The 21,866-nt window shown below is 44.0% G+C and overlaps 1 protein-coding gene across 5 annotated transcripts in view; it reads left to right on the top strand.

The window, feature by feature from the left end:
• LOC147122628 (janus kinase and microtubule-interacting protein 1-like) overlaps positions 1-21,866 on the top strand; it is a 546,134-nt gene that overhangs the window by 329,570 nt on the left and 194,698 nt on the right. For all 5 annotated transcript variants that reach the window (XM_086007999.1, XM_086008029.1, XM_086008019.1 and 2 more), the window contains 4 exons: positions 4,834-4,953; positions 5,257-5,403; positions 7,277-7,417; positions 8,608-8,667. In XM_086007999.1, coding sequence (XP_085864125.1) covers positions 4,834-4,953; positions 5,257-5,403; positions 7,277-7,417; positions 8,608-8,667 — 468 coding nt within the window. The remainder of the gene's footprint in view (positions 1-4,833; positions 4,954-5,256; positions 5,404-7,276; positions 7,418-8,607; positions 8,668-21,866) is intronic.

The raw sequence follows: 21,866 nt of genomic DNA, 5'->3' as shown, positions 1-21,866 counted from the left end.
GGGATGCATCCTAAGATGCTAAGGGAAGTTAAGGTACTGGCCATAATCTTCCAATCCTCCTTAGATATGGGAGTGGTGCCAGAGGACTGGAGAATTGCAAATGTTACCCCCTTGTTCAAAAAAGGGTGTAAAGATAAACCCAGCAACTACAGGCCAGTCAGTTTAACCTCGGTAGTGGGGAAGCTTTTAGAAATGATAATCAGGGACAAAGTTAACAGTCACTTGACAAGTGTGGATTAATTAAGGAAAGCCAGCACGGATTTGTTAAAGACATATCATGTTTAACTAACTTGATGGAGTTTTTTAATGAGGTAGCAGAAAGGGTTGATGAGAGCAATGCTGTTGATGTGGTGTACATGGACTTCCAAAAAGCATTTGATAAAGTGCCACATAATAGGTTTGCCATCGAAGTTGAAGCCCACGGAATAAAAGGGACACTGGCAACATGGATACGAAATTGGCTAAGTGACAGGAAACAGAGACTCCTGGTGAACGGTTGTTTTTCCGACTGGCTGAAGGTATACAGTGTTGTTCCCTAGGGATCAATACTAGGACCACTGCTTTTCTTGATAAGAACATAAGAAATAGGAGCAGGAATAGGCCACTTGGCCCCTCGAGCCTGCTCCGCCATTCAATAAGATCATGGCTGATCTTGGGCTCAAAGCCACTTCCCTGCCCGCTCCCCATAACCCTTCACTCCCTTACCTTGCAAAAATCTGTCCATCTCCACCTTAAATGTATTTAATGACCCAGCCTGCACAGCTTTCTGGGGCAGAGAATTCCACAAATTTACGACACTCAGAGAAGAAATTCCTCCTCATCTCAGTTCTAAAAGGGCAACCCTTTATTCTGAAACTATGCCCCCAAGTTCTAGATTTCCCTACGAGGGGAAACATCCTCTCTGCATCTACCTTGTCGAGCCCCCTCAGTATCTTATATGTTTCAATAAGATCACCTCTTATTCTTCTAAATTCCAATGAGTATATGCCCAACCTGCTCAACCTTTACTCATAAGTCAACCCCCTCAACTCTGGAATTAACCTAGTGAATCGTCTCTGAACTGCCTCCAATGCAAGTATACATAGGAACAGGAGTAGGCCATTCAGTCCTTCGAACCGGTTCCACCATTCAATTAGATCGTGGCTGACCTGTATCTTAACTCCATTTACCTGTCTTGATTCGATATTCCTTAATACCCTTCGCTAACAAAAATCTATCAATCTCAGTTTTGAAATTTTCAATTGACCTAGCCTCAACAGCTTTTGAGGGAGAGTTCCAGATTTCCGCTACACTTATCCTCAAAATTCAGCATTGTAACCTGTTGTCATGGCAGTAGCTTACATTTCTAGTACCTTAACTCATCTCAATTATTTTTTTTAATTTTACAATCTCAGCTCTCCCAATGGTTGACTGGGTAAAAGGACTACCCAGTGTAGTAATGAGCCATAGAAACATAGAAGATAGGAGCAGGAGTAGGCCATTCGGCCCCTCGAGCCTGCTCCGCCATTCAATGCGATCATGGCTGATCATCCAAATTCAGTACCCGATCCCTGCTTTCTCCCCATACCCCTTGATCCCTTTAGCCTTAAGAAATATATCCAACTCCTTCTTGAATATATTTAATGAATTGGCCTCTACTGCCTTCTGTGGTAGAGAATTCCACAGGTTCACCACTCTCTGGGTGAAGAAATTCCTCCTCATTTCTGTCCTAAATGGCCTACCCCTTAGACTATGACCCCTGGTTCTGGACTCCCTGACCATCGGGAACATCCTTCCTACATCTAGTCTGTCCAGTCCTTTCAGAATTTTATAAGTTTCAATGAGATCCCCTCCCATTCTTCTAAACTCCAGCGAGTACACGCCCAATCGACCCAATCTCTCCTCATACGTCATTCCTGCCATCCCAGGTATCAGCCTGGTAAATCTTCGCTGAACTCCTTCCATGGCAAGAACATCCTTCCTCAGATAAGGCGACCAAAACTGCACACAATACTCAAGATGTGGTCTCACCAAGGCCCTGTACAACTGCAGCAAGACATCCTTGTTCCTGTACTCAAACCCTCTCGCTACGAAGGCCAACATACCATTTGCCTTCTTAACCGCCTGCTGCACCTGCATGCTTACCTTCAGCAACTGGTGCACAAGGACACCCAGGTCTCGTTGCACTTCCCTTTCTCCCAATCTATTGCCATTCAGATAATAATCTGCCTTCCTGTTTTTGCCACCAAAGTGGATAACCTCACATTTATCCACGTTATATTGCATCTGCCATGCTTCTGCCCAATCACCCAACCTGTCTAAATCATCCTGGAGTTTCTCGGCATCCTTCTCACAGCACACACGCCCACCCAGCTTTGTGTCAATTGCAAATTTGGAGATATTACATCTAGTTCCCTTGTCTAGATCATTTATATATATTGTGAACAGCTGGGGTCCAAGGTCCGATCCCTGCGGTACCCCACTAGTCACTGCCTGCCACTCGGAAAAGGACCCATTTATTCCAACTCTTTGCTTTCTGTCTGCCAACCAGTTCTCTATCCAAGTCAATACCTTGCCCCCAATCCCATGTGCCTTAACTTTACATGCTAATCTCTTACGCGGGTCCTTATCAAAAGCCTTCTGAAAGTCCAAATACACCACATCCACTGGTTCTCCCTTATCTATTTTACCAGTTACATCCGCAAAAAATTCCAGTAGATTAGTCAAGCACGATTTACCTTTTGTAAATCCATGTTGACTTTGTCCGATCCTGTCACTGTTTTCCAAGTGCTCTGCTATTACATCTTTTATAATGGACTCTAGCATTTTCCCCACTACCGATGTCAGGCTTACCGGTCTGTAATTCCCCGTTTTCTCTCTACCACCTTTTTTGAATAGTGGGGTAACATTAGCTATCCTCCAATCCATGGGAACTGTTCCAGATTCCATCGAATGTTGCTGCAGAAGGTCCCAGATTTGAGTCCCAATCTGTGCTGAGCTAGCTGGGCAATGGAACACTTTCCATATCAGCACTGTGTCAGCATTGAGGATTCTCAGTTAAGTTATATTATAATTGGATTCAGTGAAGCCCACTGACCTAACAGATTTCCTTAGCCCAGCCTCAGAAAGGCACTTCCTACTGCAGCACTAAGATATTCACACCAGTTTCTCACACCAGCCATTGTGTTAGCCTCTCTGAGTAAGATTATATCTATTAGGAGCAGGTTTATGCTGCGAGTCCATGCCCATAAGGAACTGGACTACCATCGTTAATTTTACTTAAGACTGGGGAGGGGCGAAATTCGTTTTTGGCCGGTTTCCAACTCTAAATGGACACACAATGTGCCCGAAGAGGCTGGCTCGAAGGCCCGATCGGAATTGGACCTTGGGCCTCATCTGAATAATTGGGGTGAGCAGCCAGGACCTGTCGACCCTCAAGAAACAACTTGCCCATGTCGACAGAGCCAATTTGGGCCGGCTGCCTCACCAGCAGTGACCCTCGGGTAAATCTACATGGGAGAACGAGAACAGGAGGGGTGAACGATTGCGGGCTGGCACTGGCTCTCAGGAGTGCTGTGGAGATAGGAGGAACACTCCTGGCACCACATGAAGGTATTTTTTACAAAAAGAGTACGTTACCTTTTTGATGGCGGCTATTCGATAGGCCTCATCTGCTCCTGGAAAAGCTCAGCGGAGCAGGTGGTCTGCACAGAGGAGCCCAATTTCAGGAAAGGGTCCTTAAACAGGCATTTAATATCTCACTAGCATTTGCAAGGGGCCTATTGTCTGTTTAAGGTGGCTGCCAGGGACGCCTGAAAAATCGCCCAGCCCAGTATGGGATGAGATGTTTTTTCAGGTGTCTTTGGGGCATTGTATCGCAAAATTGGTCCATTTTCCCCCTATTGTCCACCTGGAAAACGGGCAGAAGGAGGACCAATTTCCCCCCCCCCCCCCCCCCCGAGCCTGCAGGCAGCGGAAACCTTCATTCCATCACTTTGGGCAGCAATTAAACCAAGGTCCCCTCTACGTTTCTATTGGGGAGAAAGCAGGAACGGGGTACTGAATTTGGATGATCAGCTATGATCTCATTGAATGGCGGAGCAGGCGCGAGGGGCCGAATGGCCTACTCCTGCTCCTATCTTCTATGTTTCTAAGAGCTGAAATGCCAGTGCAAACTAACCCACTGCACCCTCTCTCACTTTAAAAATAAAATAAAGTTAAATTACAGCCATAATCACATTTAGATGGAAGATAAAACCTGGCAAGCGATGCATGCAGTAATGGTACGAGATGCAAACCCATTTCAGCTGAATTGTTAAACCAAGTGCAGCAAAGTAACTTATACATGGGGTATGATTGATATTAAAGCCTAGGTGGCAATAGTCTTTTACTTGTGTGACAACTTTCCTATGAAAAGTAATTCATGCAGAAATAGAATGGCTCTCCATTTATTATTTTAGTTGTGCGTGTCAGTGGGACTAGGCACTGATGTCATTCTGTTTCCTATGGGACACATTTTTATACCAAAATCATTGAATACCTTCAGAAAATGCTGGAAATACTCAGCAGGTCAGGCAGCATCTGTGGAGAGAGAAATAGAGTTAACGTTTCAGGTCGATGACCCTTCAGGTCACAGACCTGAAACATTAACTCTGTTTCTCTCTCCACAGATGCTGCCTGACCTGCTGAGTATTTCCAGCATCTTTTTTATTTCAGATTTCCAGCATCCGCAGTATTTTGCTTTTGTCTCATTGAATAGCTTCTTTGGCATTTGCATATAGCAGATGTTGATATGCCCTTTTTTTTTAAATAACAAAAGCACCATTTGCTTTCTCAATGTAAATCCTCCATTAGGAGCCACTGTTGGATGAAAGGGATGTGAGGCGGTTCCAGTTAAAGATCGCTGAACTGAATGCTGTGATTCGAAAGCTAGAAGACCGAAACACTTTGCTGGCGGACGAAAGGAATGAACTGGTAAACGCGATAACTTGCGTCCCATCCACTTCAGTAAATGAATAAACCCTGCCAGTAACTGTTGCTGTGTGAAGTGTGTCGAGCTATTTCCTTAAAAATAAAAATAAAGCCTTCAGTTTGAAGGCAGAAAATGAAGAATTTGAAACAAATAACCATAAAGAATTTATCTGCCATGTAACTAATTTATGCAAAAATGAATGACTGCACATAAAAAGTAAGCTGTGATAATTCCAGTGAATTTACTGCACTGTACCAAGCTTTTTGCTGACATTTACCACAGGTGACTTTGAATTATTTTCCCAGTTGAAACGTGTTCGAGAGACGGAGAGTCAGTTGAAACCACTCGTAGAAAAGAACAAACGCCTGACTAAGAAGAATGAGGACGTCATGCATTCCATACAGAGGATGGAAGATAAGTTAAAAAAACTGACCAGAGAACATGCAGAAATGGTACAAGATGCAAACCCATTGCAGTTGAATTTTTATAATTGAGAGCACAATTTAACTTACACAGCGAGTATGATTGATATTGGCCCATAATCTGCTGTCAAAATAATGGCGAGGTTGTTGGAGCTCGCCGTTATTTATGCGCAAATGCGACAGCAACTCCAGGCGAGGGGCATTTGTGTGACTAAATGCAGAAATCCAAAAGTTGCTGTCCGAGTCGCGCCGTTCCACCCTCAGCTTCGCGAAAATGGCAGCGCGCTGCCTGCCTCACCATTAATGCCGTGAAGTTGCTGTATTTGCGCTGTAGTTACGATCTAAACTCACCACAGAAAGTCGAGTCTTGTCCATTTCAGTCTTAAGTACCCTTTTAACATCGTGATCAGTGTTAATTACTGCCTGTTAACCTCTCTGGCACTGAAAATTAACTATTATAAGTGTGGTGTCTCATTCCTTCAGGTTTTAATTGTTGTAGATTTTAGAAATATAAATTTTTTTTTTTTTTAACTTTTCTTTTCTGTCTCTCTTTTCTCTCTCAATCCAATCTTTCTTTCCCTCTCTCTATTTCTCTTTCTGTACCTGACTTGACATTGAATTCACCCACTCCAATTTACACTTCCTTCTCAGTCCTTGCGCTGCTGATCTCACAATCCTTCAATCTGATTGGTTGAGGAGATACACAGTTGCTTGCCCTGTTCACTCAGGTCCCAGATGCCCAGTTTCCCTCGCTGCACTGTTGTCAGCTCGCACTTTCAGCAACTTGCCACGCAAAAAATTAAAAAACCTAAACGGATAAAGGCAAGTCTAACTAATGGCAGATGCTGTTGGATTCACTCCTACAGCAAGTTATGGCCCATCAAATCCCAGATGATAATAGTCTCTATTTGTGAGACAAATTTCCAGTGGAAAGTAATTCTGAACATAGAATGCTACAGGTAATTATTTGAAATGTTGCTTTTGACTTCATAAGACGACAACTGTTTTATTTAGAAACCTATGAAGTTCTCCATGTTAGCTTATATTAAAACAAATAATGTAATTTTTTGTTACTGTATTGCTGGATTGTTTGACCTAAAGTTGCAAATGATCTCCTGTGTGAACTGAATAGACTGACCTGACAGTTTCCTCCCGCCCCTCCACAATGATGTGTAATATTTAGACAGGTTTGTAGAGGCTATGGGAATGATTGTGATACTCTGTATAGTTGCAAAAGAATTGACCCCATGTTGGGCTCACTCGTTCATAAGAGTCTTGAGTTTTATCCAGTTCAAGCCAATTTGAATTCAACTACATTTTCTTTCTCCTTAATTACTTGGGGGGGGTGGTGGGGTGGTTGCACAGAATTATCTTGAGGGCTAGTAGGGGAGGGCTTTGTACGAGACCTGTGATGTAGGGGAAGGAGCAGTGTGAGGTCTGAGTCCGAGTCTCGGGTGCTTCACTGAGTGGATGTAGGGGAGACGGAATAATGCATGCCATTTGTCAGTTTATGGATGATGTTTACCGTGGCGAGATTGCACACCAGGCTTTAAAAAAAAACACACTTGCGACCTGGTGGATCAGCATTTTTACCCCTCTGAATCTGAAAGCAAAGTCTAAATTTATTGAGGAAGTATATTCTACTAAATTTCCCTTTATGGCCATACATCCTACCCACCAGTTTTAAAGTATTAAACAAAGTAACCAGGGGCAAGTGAAATACACTAGTACGGGTGTTGATCTCTCCCTTTGTAATGGTTAACGTCATGGGAAATTTAGTAGAGTGTACTTAATATTACCATTAACGATTTGCCTACTATTAAGAATATGAAAAATTGAGAGTTTAATTATTTGGATAGTTTAAAATAAGGGTGTGTTAAATACATGGTTTGGTTGCTTGCAGAAGGAAAAGTTATCTTCACAAGGGCAGTTGAGACGACATACTTCGCTGAATGATCTGAGCCAAGCACAAGACGAGCAAGAAACAGAGTTCTTGAGACTCCAGGTTGTTGAGCAACAACATATTATTGACGATTTAACGATGGTGAGATATTTTGTAATTGCTCTTGTCCATGCAGTATGAATTTCAGTTGCTGATGGTGTACCATTAGCGATGCAATTACTAGCTGCACCAGTACCGTTAATTAATCAACAGATCACTAAATTTCAATTGAAATTCCTCCTCCAATTCTATTTCCAAGATTGATGGCAAACTTTGGTACAAAGCTGAGTGTGATTGCTTAATTTGAGGGTGTAGTACACTGCCACTTTTGCATTAATGTAAAGTGGTTTTGGATAGGCATCAATACAAAAGTAAGTGTAAATCAGAAAACTAACAAGTGCATTAAAGCTGTGAGGTATGACCCCAGTTCTGGTGGCCATCTCATCAGTTTAATTTTGCATTGAGTGCAATATAACTTCAGCCTGAAAGGCAAATTCATTCCATATTTTTAGTCAATAAACCTCTATGGATGTGTAAAAATTAGGGAGCTTATATTTTGTTACAAGCTGAAATGCATGCAACGAAATCGTGTCCCTGTATTGCAGGAAAGATTAAGATCAACCTCTAAAAGGTAAATCATTAAAGATTTCAATTTGGAAAGTAGGTCAAAATTGGTAAATGAATCACAGGTGATTTTAAGTTTTGTTAAGAACCATGGCCTGTGGTGTTTTGGCACATTGGTAGTTTTGTTGATAATCAACTTACTTTTGAAGTCTTCTGTGGAGGAACTTTGCCATGGGAGCAGTGATTGGATAATTTAACTGGACTCCCAACAAAATATAAAATGAAATAAATACCTAAAATGGTGGAAACTTGCAGCAGGTCAGGCAGCATCTGTGGAGAGAGAAACAGAGTTAACGTCTCAGGTCGATAACCTTTCGTCAGAAATATAAAATTAGATGTTTCTGGTCCCTGTGTGGATTGAGCCTTCAGGTGGGAATAGAGTCCCTTAAAGAAATGTGGGCCAGTGTTAAAGGAGTGCAGTGCTTAAAGATAACTGACTGTATTTAAGAATAAAAGGATTTCTCAGCCCGTCCTAAGATGTTATAGAGCAAAAAAAGTGGCTTACAAACCAGCATCTATATTAACGTCTTATTGTTGGAATGGCTTGAAATTGATCCAACTGATGGATTCCTATTGATCCTAGATGTTTGCTGTAGAATTTTCAGTTTATTGAATCGATCATTCATTTAAAAGTTGGACTTTATATCTTAACATTTCTTGTTCCTTAGGAGCGGGAGAGATTGTTACGCTCTAAGAAACACAAAAGGAGAAGCACAAAGCCTCACAAGGTAAAGTGACAAATCCTAGAGTTACAACTTTTAGGAAATTGAAGAGTGTTATTTATTCATCAAGAGATGAGTGAAAGAAATAACCGATTGATTTGACAGGAGCTATTCACCAAGGTTTAAAATCCTTTTACAATTTCAGTTCCTAATTATAAAATGGAAAAATAGGTCTTTCAGACTATTGATCACAAAAGGATTAATAAAACAAGAATGGTGGAATGCTTAATGTATTGTAACAAAATGCAAATAATATTTGAAACACTCAGCAGGTCAGGCAGCATCCGTGGAGAGAGAAAGACACAGTTAACGTTTCAGGTCGATGACCCTTTGTCTGACGAAAGGTCATCGACCTGAAACGTTAACTCTGTTCCTCTCTCCACGGATGCTGCCTGACCTGCTGAGTGTTTCCAGCATTTTCTGTTGTTATTTCAGACTTCCAGCATCCGCAGTATTTTGCTATTGCAAATAATATTTGATGGAGATGAAGAAATAACAGATGATCCATATTTAATTGTAAATAAAGATCCATTTTTTGCATTAAAGAAACTGGCTCTGTTAGCGAATTTGCTCACTCTGATTGGTGTCAATGGTATGCATGCTGTTTGAAATGGCTCTCAATTGTATTTGAAGTACAGTATCGCTTATACAGATTCCTCATTCACACGAGGCATTTCTGGGAGCTAGACAGAATTTTAAGAGTTCAGTATAATAGCTTGGCCGGCAAGCCAATGGATCTACAGTGGTTCGATGAAGGAAACAAAAAAAAAAATTATAATAGTTCATTACAAGTCTAGTATAAGGATGGCAAAACTCATGCTCAGGGTTAGGCATGGTTGGGCTAGAGTTTGACACGAGTGGGTTTCTATTTCTTGGATCAGGATGGTGTGTTACTGTGGTGTGTTGCAGGGAGTGCTTAATGTTCTTTGGGGTTCATAGACAATGGTGAAAACTAAAGCTTATGTTTGACTGGAAATATGCTGGGACAATTTTTTGCAACCACTGAATAAGTCAAGTTCCGTTTTTGTTATTTGGCATTCTGGATTGGTGTTTGGGGATCGCATTCCACTATAACATTCATTTTATAATTGGGCCCATAGGTTTATGGTGTCTCAATGGGCTGGATTGCCCCCTGAATTGGTGCCCGTTTCCAAGCGGCTTCTAGGTGGGTAGTGGTACGGAAAATGTATCGGGGAGCCATTCTGCCGGTTCCCTGATAGAGTCATAGGAGTCGATTTTCATTGAACCGTGGAGTCGGGATTGGAGGCGTGCGGGGGGTTAAAGTCCCGAATTCGGGGGTCCCGACACCATCCCGCCCCAACCCGCCTCCATGTAAGTTTCAAAGGAGGCGGGTACCCGCCCCGCACTGGGCGGGCTCAACAAGGTCAATCAAGTTAAAATCGCGTGGATTGGCCACATCTCGATGAAGGCGGGACTACAACCCCGAAAGTTGTAGTCTCGCCTCCTTCCCGACTTCTGAATGAAAATCACCCCCATAGAGTGATACAGCACAAAGAGGCCCTTCAGCCCATTGTGTCCATGCCGGCCATCAAGCCCTGTCTAATCTAATCCCATTTTCCAGCACTTGGTCCATAGCCTTGTATGCTATGGCGTTTCAAGTGCTCATCTAAATGCTTCTTGAATGTTGTGAGGGTTCCTGCCTCAACCCCTCTTTCAGTCAGTGAGTTCCAGATTCCAACCATCCTCTGGATGAAAAAGTTTTTCCTTAAATCCCCTCTAAACCGCCTGCCCCTTACCCTGAAACTATGCCCCCTGGTTATTGACCCCTCTACTAAGGGGAAAAGTTCCTTTCTATCTACCCTATCTATGCCCCTCATAATTTTGTACACCTCAATCAGGTCCCCCCTCAGTCTTCTCTGCTCTAAGGAAAACAACCCCAGCCTGTCCAGTCTCTCTTCATAGCGGAAGCGCTCCAGCCCAGGTGACTCTCCTCTGCACCCTCTCCAATGCAATCACATCCTTCCTATAGTTTGGTGCCCATAACTGCACACAGTATTCCAGCTGTGGCCTAGCTAGCGCTTTGTACAGCTCCGTCATAACCTCCCTGCTCTTATATTCTATACCTCGGCTAATGAAGGCAAGTATCTCGTATGCCTTTTTAACCACCTTATCTACCTGTCCTGATGCCTTTAGGGATCTATGTACATGCACACCAAGGTCCCTCTGATCCTCTGTCCTTCCTAGGGTCCTACCATTCATTGTGTATTCCCTTGCCTTGTTAGTCCTCCCAAAATGCATCACCTCACACTTTTCAGGGTTAAATTCCATTTGCCACTGTTCTGCCCATCTGACCAACCCGTCTATATCGTCCTGTAGCCTGAGGCTTCCCTCCTCGCTATTTACCACACCTGGAATTTTCTGCTGGAAGTACTGGCGATATTAAACACTTGGGTTGAAAATTGAGACTGAATATATCTCCTGATTAACTCTCTCAAGCAGACTCTGCTGATTAACTCTCTTAGGCAGAAGTATGAACTCTCTTAGGCAGAAGTATTATTATGTCCGTGTATAATTGAGGCACGGACTGCAGGAGTTGATTATAACAAGTCTTTACTGAATGGAGACAACCTGGAAACTGAAACTACAGAAGCCTGCTAGGGCCTTTTATACAGGGGTGGTCACTGCTGGTACTGCAGTCTGAGACCAGTTATTCCCTTAAAGGTACATACACAACAATTCCTCCCCTTTTAGATAAACAGTACATAACATTCATTTAACAACTAAATAATAACTAATTACAATTACGGTTGCTAGATACATTGGTTGAAGTTAAGCAATTATAAGTTCAGTCTTTGAGGAGGCTTCCTGATTCTGCCTGGATAACGCCTCTTTGGGATATCAGGTTCTTCTGGCAAGGTTGAGTCGGGATCAATGTCGTCGTTTGGTTCGTCTGCTTCCAATATCACCGATTCTGCGGTAGATGCAATTGGTACTTCGGTTTCATCGCCAGGTGTATCAGATCGTGGTGTGGAGTTGACGTTTTCCAGTGACTCTAGAATCTGGTCAGCATGGCGTCTTACAATGCTCTCTCCAAAGTCCACGGTATACATTAGAGGTCCTTGCCGTGCACAAATCGTTCCTGGCTGCCATTTCTCTGTGCGGTAGTCCCGGGCCAAAACTGGTTGACCTATCTTAAAACTCCTGGTCGGCCTTTCATTCATATTCTGAAACTGCCTGTTCTCCACATCTCTTCTGACGTTTGGCTTAACCAAATCCAAGCGGCATCGTAGTCTTCGATTGAAGAACATCATGTCTGGAGTTTGGTTGGTAACCGCATGTGTCGCATTCCGGTAGGCAAACAAGAAGTTATCCACCTTGTGTTGTAGGGGTATATCTTCATTACACATTGCCTTGATAGCCTTCTTGAATGTTTGAACAAACCTCTCGGCTAATCCATTAGTGGCTGGATGATATGGGGCGGATGTGTAATGCTTAACACCATTGTTCTTCAAGAACCTCCGGAACTCTTCAGACACAAGCTGTGGTCCATTGTCAGAGCAAATTTGTTCAGGCAGCCCATTCCTGGCGAACATGGTTCGTAAGACTGTGATAGTTTTTTCTGTGGTGGTTGAGGACATTTTTATTACCTCTGGCCACTTTGAATGTGCATCCACCGCAATTAAAAACATCGAGTCCATAAAGGGACCAGCAAAATCAATGTGCACCCTTTGCCATGGAGATGAGGGCCACTCCCATGGATGTAGAGGGGCTTGTGGTGGGGCGTTTTGGACCTTCTGGCATCCTGTACAGCTCTTGGTCATCTCTTCGATTTCTCTATCGATTCCCGGCCACCACACAAACGCTCTGGCTAAGTTCTTCATTTTTACCCCTCCCAGATGACCCTCATGAAGCTCATTGAACACTCTATCCTTCAATTTACTACTCTGGATCCACACATCAAGGTTCCTCTGCACACTGACAGCTGTTCTCTTCTCGGCAAAAATGCTGGCAACAGTGGTTCGCCATGTGCTGGCCATCCCTTCACCGTTAAATCATAGACCCAGGAGAGTGTCGGGTCATTTCGTGTTTCCTTTTCTATGTTTGCATTCGTCACAGGGAGACATTCAACTATAGTCGAGTGGAATAACTCCACTGGATCCACTGCCAGTTCTTCTTCCACCGTCGGCAACGGTAGGCGCGACAATCCATCAGCATTCCCATGCTGTTTAGTTCCTTTGTACTCGATGTCATATTGGTGTGCCCCTAGGAAAAGGGACCACCTCTGTAGCCGTTGTGCCGTCATTATCGGTACGCCCTTCTGAGGGTTGAAAATGGAGACGAGAGGTTGATGATCAGTTAGTAGAGTAAATTTCTGACCGTGCAGGTAGTGATTGAACTTCTTCACCCCCCACACCAGGCTGAGGGCCTCTCTGTCAATCTGGGCGTAGTTACGCTCGGCTGAAGTTAACGAGCGTGACGCAAAAGCTATCGGCCTCTCTGAACCATCAAGGAATTTATGTGACAGTACCGCCCCAATGCCGTAGGGAGATGCATCACACGCCAGTCTTATCGGTAGTGAAGGGTTGTAGTGAGCCAATACTTCTCTTGAAGTGATTAGGTCCTTACTCTTCTGAAAGGCCCGCTTACATTCATCGCTCCATTTCCATGCTACTCCCGTTCGTAGTAGGGCGTTCAGTGGATGCAGAATTGTGGACAAATTCGGCAAAAACTTATGGTAGTAATTCACCAATCCGAGGAATGACCTCAGTTGCGACACATTTTCAGGCGCTGGAGCCTTAACTACCGCTTCAATTTTGTCAGGGGACTTATGCAACCCCTCTTCATCAATCACGTGGCCACAATACGATATCTGTTTCTTAAAAAACTCGCACTTGGGGCGATTGGCTCGTAGCCCAGGTTCACGTAGTCTAGTGAGCACCTGCTCTAGGTTGGCAAGGTGTTCACTGTCACCTTCACCTGTCACTAGGATGTCATCCAAGTAACACTGAGTCCCCGGAATCCCTTGCAGGACTTGTTCCATCGCTCTTTGCCATATCGCCGGAGCTGATGCTACTCCGAATACCAGTCGATTATACTGGTAAAGACCCTTGTGAGTGTTTATCGTGAGATACTTCCTAGAGGATTCTTCAACCTCCATCTGCAAATATGCTTGTGCTAGGTCAATTTTTGTAAAACGCTTCCCTCCAGATAGTGAGGCGAAGATATCTTCTATCCTTGGAAGAGGATATTGTACTGTGTGAAGGACTGGGTTCACCGTCACCTTGAAGTCCCCACAGATGCGAACCTTCCTTGGCTCCTCAGACTTATTGTTTAACGTTTTCTTCATGACAGGAATGATGGGTGTCGCCCACTCGCTCCAGTCTACCTTAGATAACATGCCTGCATTCTCCAGCTCTGCCTCGACGGCTGGGCGAATTGCATATGGTACCGGTCTTGCTTTGAAAAACTTGGGAATTGCATTCTCCTCTATTTTTATCGAGGCGGTTACGCCTTTAAGAGTGCCCAGTTCTTGTTGAAATACCTCTTTGGCGTCAGCTAAGATTGTTGACAATCGTCCAGGAGTGACGTCGTCATCCTTTTTACCAGCCACCGTCAGTGCCTGAATGGAGTGCCAGTCTAAACTTATCTTTCTGATCCATTCACGTCCCAATAACGGTGGCCCACCATCTTGCAGAATGTAGAGATACAATTTCCGTATTTTCTTGCCGTTGTATTCGACAGGCACCCTTATTTTTCCTCTGGGGTATACTTTTTGCCCCGTATACGTCCTCAAGACGATGGATGTCTCTCTCAAGGGTATGTGTGAGAATAGCCGCTCGTAGTCTCGTCGATTCATGACGGTTAGAGCTGATCCTGTATCCAATTCCATTTTGACTTGGGACCCTGCTATCGTGAGGGTGACCCAAATGGTTCGGTGATCCTCTTTTGCGATTACGTTGTGAAGTTTGAGACAGCTTAGTCTCTTGTTCCCGGATTCACTATCGCTCATCTGGTCTTCGGAACTACTGTCCGTCATCTTTTGTACTTTCCTGTACGGTTCCTTCGTAGCCTTTTTGTTGTCGTTGGTCTTCTTCCCAGACCTGCAAACTCGTGCAATGTGTCCCATCTTTCCGCATTGCCTGCATATTTTGTCCTTGGACCAGCAGTCCTTCTGGTCATGGTTTGTTCTGCCGCAGCGATAACATTTTGCAAATCCCCGTGTCATTTCGTGGGTGCCGTATTCCTGTGGCTTTTGTTGTATTTCCGCAGCTCCCCTTGCTGCTGCTTCATACGATACTGTCACGCTGAAAGCCTTATCTAGCGTCAGCTCTTTCTCTGGGAGTAACCTCTTCTGGGTTCCTTCACTCAGGAGTCCACAGACAAATTTGTCCCGTAAGGTATCTGCCAGTCCTGCTCCGAACTGGCAGTGCTTTGATAGCTTGCGTAGTTCCGTAAGGTAATCAGCATTGCTCTCATTTTTATGCTGATTTCTCCTGTGGAATTTAAATCTTTCTGCTATCAGCAGCGGTGTAGGATTTAGGTGTTCCTGTAGGATAGCAACAATTTCGTTAAAACTCTTCGCCTTCGGTTTGGCTAGAGTAATCAGGTCCCGCAATAGGCCGTACGTTCTTGCGCCCATTAAATTTAGCAATACCGATGCCTTTTTCTCATCGGCTATTTCGTTTGCCTCGCAATATACCTCGACTCTTTCCACATACGTGGTCCAGTCTTCTATTGCATTATCAAAGGCAGTGATATCGCCAGTCTTTGGCATCTTGAAAATCTAAGATGGCGCTTCCCGCGCTTTGCCTTCGTCCCCGATGGATCAAAATGGCGCCTCCCGCGCTTTTCCTTCTTCCCCACCGAGTTAAGATGGCGCCTCCTGCGCTTTCCCGCCGCTGCCGCTGCTGCCAACGCTGTTGCTGGCGATTATATTTATTTTACTATCCTGTAATGGCGACGCCCTATGGTCTTCGCGCCTCCCCGATTGCTGCTGCCAACGCCGCTCTCCGCGGTATTTTTATTTTTCTATCGCGCTTCAATATTTGCTCCGTTAATTGAAGAACCGTTCCCGTCGTGGAGCGGACCCTCTGGGACACTTCCCTCCCTCTTCTTAGGTCCGAACGCTGCCCCGGCTTCGAAGCACCGGCCGCGCCCTGTGTGCTCCACCCGCTCTCTCTTTGCTTCCCGACTCGCTGCCCGGCCCCGTTGCAGAGCCACCCGATCGAGCTCTAGCCCGCCGCAGCCCAGGAAGGATCAGTGCACTACCTGCCACCAGCCCGATTAGCTGGGAAACTACAGACTGGAGAACCAAGCCTGGCTCTCGACAGTCTCTCCTGCACTTTTCAATTCGATGATTTGGAGGGCGGTTGCCCACGGTCAACGCCCGTTTCTCGAGTTTCTTTGGATTATTTTTTTTTCTTCTGGCTTCGACCTTCAATAACGTCGTCTGAGGTGCTGCCGAGTTGCAGTTAAGTTCGTTTCTTACTCGTCGCCAGTATTATGTCCGTGTATAATTGAGGCACGGACTGCAGGAGTTGATTATAACAAGTCTTTACTGAATGGAGACAACCTGGAAACTGAAACTACAGAAGCCTGCTAGGGCCTTTTATACAGGGGTGGTCACTGCCGGTACTGCAGTCTGAGACCAGTTATTCCCTGAAAGGTACATACACAACAAGTATGACCTGCTTGAGCGAGTTAAACAGGTTCTATCCCTTGTTTGTAATCTGCAAAATAACAGCAAAGGCCTTATGATAGATGGTGTGAAGAATTACTGAGTGGTTTTGTTAGATCATCACTTTTTCTATGGGGGCAACTTAGTATTCTTGATATCTGGTATTTTTTGATGTGCACGCTTTATATGAAGCAGTGTGCCCTCCATTTTAAATATTGAAGACCAAGCATCAAATGCAGTGCCAAGGGACAGAAAAGCTGTCTTTTTTTTCTACTCTCATGGGTAGAGTTTCCACTTTGGGGGTAATCGGTAATCTCGGCGCAAATTATGCTCGAAGTTGCGCTGGTTTTCCGAAGTGACATTATGGTTCAAGTTTCTGCTCAAGCTCATTTGCATAATCACAACCCTAAAATCTTCCATGAACCAGCCCAATCGGCAGCATTTTAGAACGTAATTTTTTTTCTTTCCCCTTGCATTCAAAAAATATTCCTTGATATATTTGAGGTCACCTGGTGCAGTTTATTAATAAAACTGAAAACATGTTTATCACAAAAAATAAGCATTTGTAAGCAGTGTCTCGTTCAACACCTGTGAGGAACCTAATTTTAAATAACTAAAAATTACTTTAAAAAACTATACTGAACCATTTACTAGTTTCATTGGTGTACAGTAGTCAGTTTCATCGTAAATTAAATCTTTTTTTTTAAACATGCCTACTAATGCCTTTGCGCCTTAAAAAAAACACACAGCTTAATGCTCAGAGCCTCCTCGAAGGGCAGCAAACTGGTGCAATTGGCAGAAACTCGCCATGCTCATTAATTCAATCTGGGGGTGTGGCCAGTTTAGCTGCGGGGGGGGGGCGGCGGCTCTCAGCGCGATGTTTTTTAAACAAGCGTAACAGATCGCAGAAACTCGATTTGTGCTGGACGTAACTTGCGCTTGCAATTCCTCGATCTTTCACACTGGTTTGGACGATTTCGGACGAAGCACATCCTAGCGGAAACTCTACCCCAGAATGTATAAAGGGTCCAGGCATGTAATACAAATGTGGTTCAGCACTGCTTGAACTGTCCTTTTGGATTCTCGACTGAAGACCAGTTCAGTTAGGTTGTGCCATCTGCTTTTTCTTCTGTATAATGCATGGAAGGTATTGATCTCTTCCCTCCTCCCCATTTATTAATGGGGCTCTGTATTTATAATAAGCCTCCTGCTCTTAACGGATTTCAATTTGGTGTTGCATAAGTGATTTAAGACTCTCATTAATGCAATGGCCTTGATAAACTCAAATCTACAAACCTGGAACACTGCTCTGATGTTGCCTCTGTTTTCAAATCAGATTCAAATAAATGCTATTATATGAGAGCTACATATAGTTTTGCTGCCAGTTTGACAGTAACATTGGTACATACAGTATAATGAAACCCATCGAGTGGGAGTGATACCTCACTGCATTGACAAAGCAATATTTCCATTATTTCTTTTCCATGATTTATTGTGAATTTTTGTTATGTTTATCAAGGTGAGGGATGTCGGTACTAAGAAATGGAACACTTTTCAATATGAGATCCAGTGTTATGATCATCCAGGTCAAGTATATCATGGTCAAGTGCAATATAAAGGCTGCGCTACTGTGCCACAACGGTGTCCCTCGCAAGAACATTCCTACTGTAACATTGTGACACTTTTACATTTCCCACTCCAGCCATTAAGATGCTGGTGACCACCTTGAATGAAATTACCAATTAGCACGAATTAGGAGTAGTTTTATGCTGTGGGTTCGTAACCATTAGGAACTGGATTGATACTGCTCAAACTGACTCTTAAAGATAGTGGTGTTGAATTTCCACGGGAGTTCTCCAGATCATCTGCTGTAACTTTGGCAGAAGGTCCATGGCACCTGAGAAGGTCGTGTATTTCTGCGTTTCCACGGATCTTCCACTAAAGTTATGGCGGACAATCGGGAGAACCCTGTGGATATTCAGCCTACTTACCAACTTGTTGAAAAAGAACTTCAGCGAAGCTGTTTTCCAGTTTGAAAGAAGCGTACGGTATCTTCTTAGGCGGTCCCTCGGAACCAAAGATGACTTGCTTCCACATTAAAAATGAGTTCTCAGGTGACTGATGAGTCCAATGCGGGACCTACAGTCTCTGTCACAGGTGGGGCAGACGGTGGTTGAAGGGGCGGGTGGGCGGGGTGCTTGGGTTAACGTGCGCGCCTTCCGCTGTTTGCACTTGGCTTCCGCTTGCTCCCGGCGAAGAGACTCAAGGTGTTCGGCGCCTTCCCGGATGCTTCTCCTCCACTTTGAGCAGTTTTGGGCCAGGGATTCCCAGGTGTCGGTGGGGATGTTGCACTTTTTCAAGGAGGCTTTGAGGGTGTCCTTGAAGCATTTCCTCTGCCCACCTGGGGCTCTCTTGCCGTGCTGGAGCTCCGAGTAGAGCGCTTCTTTTGGGAGTCTCGTATTGGGCATGCGGACAATGTGACCCGTCCATCAGAGCTGATTGAGCGTGGTCAAAGCTTCGATGCTGGGGATGTTGGCCTGAGCAAGAACACTGACGTTGGTGCACCTATCCTGACAATGGAAAGAAGCGTACGGTATATCTGGGCAGCAGCCATTGAATATTTAGTTCACTCAGATCTGCCATCTTTCTACATCACAGCAGTGTGTCACGACTCTGGGGCAGAGGCTTGCACCACTGTAGAAGATCATCAAAAGACGCAGCTTAAAAATTGTGAAGAAAGAACTCTTAAAGGGACAGTTTTTTCTTGTTCAGCACTGAGGTGTAAAAGCTTGGTGAGGCAGAAGCCCTTGTTGCAAAATTGGGCAGAAGCTGCTAACGACTTTTCATCCATTCATTTTACTAGACAGAAAATGGTGAGCAGCTTGTCTGATTTTTATGATAATGGCTTCCGTCCTGCCAAGCTCTTCCAGTGCAGTGCTGGAGAGAAGATCCATTCCTTTGACTCCAAGAACAATGCTTAACTTACACACTTCTAGTTTTCTGACTTGAAATGAGCTCAATGTGAATTTCAAGTCAGAAAATCAGTAGTGTGTATCTTGAGCATTGCTCTGTTTTATTCATGTTAATTCTGTGTGAATCTGTTTCATATAATAAATTGATTTTGTAGTTTTAGCCTGATCTGTATAGTCTCATGGGGTTTGCCATCTCTCAAAGTGGTCCAGAGTGCAGATTTCCAAATAAAAAGCTTTACATAATAAAGTTAGTCAAAATTTTGATTGTTTATTATTAGGATAGATTACAGCAACATAAATATATGCTTTCATTTCTAAGTTCTGAGAAAAGAATATACTTTCTATTTTGGGGTGATAAAGTCTACACTTTGTTCTTCATTGGGCATAACATTAATATAGGCCTTTGAGTAATGACCAAAAATTCAAATGGATCAGTTGCAAATTCAGAATTCAACCTTTTGTAAACCTGTAGAAAATATATCATTTTATATAAACTGGGCCAATAGAAAGTGCATCATATTTTGCTGTAGTGTGCTGTTTGGGACACTAGAGGCCCCACGAGCGTTCATATAATGTGCAATCAACATATTCGGAGATATGTTTAGGGTGCTTCATTTTCATTGTGCAACAATCTATTTAAATATTTCCAGGAGCATTGCAGCTGTTGTTTCAGACAGAAAATAAAGAAGTCAACGAGAAGAGAAGAAAATCGGATGGGGTGTAAATCAGGCAGCCGACTAGCTCTCGCATGTTTTTCGCCTAGCAATAAAAGTTAAAGTGACTCCTAACTTGTTTGGTCCTCCCTGCACTGCACTCTTAGATGCATAGCCTAGGGCAGGGGTGCCCACCTGTGGCCCTGGAGCCACACGCAACGCTGAGCCTAGATAACCTGACCCTTGAACCCCAGGCAACCCGATTCTATTTGCTCTTCCATTTCTCATTTGCTGATTTGTTGTCCTGTTTGAATTTTTGTGGACTTGGATCTTAGGAAATGGCCGTTTTTTTTTTTAAGTCTGCTTGGCGGATAAATGCTAAATCAGAACACAGAGAGATCTGTCAGTATTAGCAACTTGAAATATATGCAAATTAATGGGAGCATGGATTTAAACATAAGAACATAAGAACATAAGAAATAGGAGCAGGAGTAGGCCAATTGACCCCTCGAGCCTGCTCCACCATTCAATAAGATCATGGCTGATCTGATCCTAACCTCAAATCTTCTATCACTCTGCATCCACCCGAACCCATGTGATCTCCCGGGAGAGGCGAAAAACCAGATAAAGACCCAATGGCCAATTTGGGAGAAAAAAATCTGGGAAATTCCTCTCCGACCCATCTAGGCGATCGAAATTCTTCCAGGAGATCATTCTGTCCCTATATTTTCTACAGTACTTACCTTCTGTAAAGGCGATCTCCACCCCAGCCAGGAACAGGAATAAAACCATCTCCTGAAATCTAACACAGAATTAGAACACAGTAGGAGCAGAACAAGGCTACACGGCCCCTGGGCCCACTCCACTACCCACAGGGCCATGACCATTCCGAACCCAGACTCATGTCCAATTTCCTGCCCGCTCCCCGTAACCCTTAATTCCCTTTACTTCTAGGAAACTATCTATTTCTGTTTTAAATTTATTTAATGATGTAGCTTCCACAGCTTTCTGGGGCAGCAAATTCCACAAACCTACCACCCTCTGAGTGAAGAAGTTTCTCCTCATCTCAGTTTTGAATGAGCAGCCCCTTATTTTAAGATTATGCCCCCTAGTTCTAGTTTCACCCATCATTGGGAACATCCTCACCGCATCCACCCGATCAAGCCCCTTCACAATCTTATATGTTTCAATAAGATCGCCTCTCATTCTTCTGAACTCCAATGAGTAGAGTCCCAACCTACTCAACCTCTCCTCATATGACCACCCCCTCATCCCCGGGATTAACCGAGTGAACCTTCTTTGTACTGACTCGAGAGCAAGTATGTCTTTTCTTAAGTATGGACACCAAAACTGTATGCAGTATTCCAGGTGCGGCCTCACCAATACCTTGTACAACTGCAGCAATACCTCCCTGTTTTTATATTCCAACCCCCTAGCAATAAAAGCCAACATTCCATTGGCCTTCTTAATCACTTGCTGCACCTGCATACTAACTTTTTGAGTTTCGTGCACCAGGACCCCCAGATCCCTTTGTACTACAGTACTTTCCAGTTTCTTGCCATTAAGATAATAACTTGCTCTATGATTTTTCCTGCCAAAGTGCATAACCTCACACTTTCCAGTATTGTATTCCATCTGCCAAATCTCTGCCCACTTACTTAGCCTGTCTATGTCCCTTTGCAGGTTTTTTATGTCCTCCTCACTCACTACTTTCCGTCCCATCTTTGTATCATCTGCAAACTTTGATATGTTACACTCGGTCCCCTCCTCCAAATCGTTAATATAGATTGTAAAGAGTTGGGGACCCAGCACTGACCCCTGCGGAACACCACTAGATTTAAACCCTGAGGCTCCGTGGTATACATCTACAAAGTCAAAAGCTTCAACACGCCGAGCTCGGGGGAACAAGCATGGGCAGGAAAATCAGAGGGAAAAGGGTAA

The sequence above is a fragment of the Somniosus microcephalus genome, chromosome 2, assembly GCF_052327205.1.
Source record: "Somniosus microcephalus isolate GS21.2 chromosome 2, FLI_Smic_1.0, whole genome shotgun sequence".
Taxonomy (NCBI): domain Eukaryota; kingdom Metazoa; phylum Chordata; class Chondrichthyes; order Squaliformes; family Somniosidae; genus Somniosus; species Somniosus microcephalus.
This window is presented reverse-complemented; position numbering and strand designations above follow the sequence as displayed.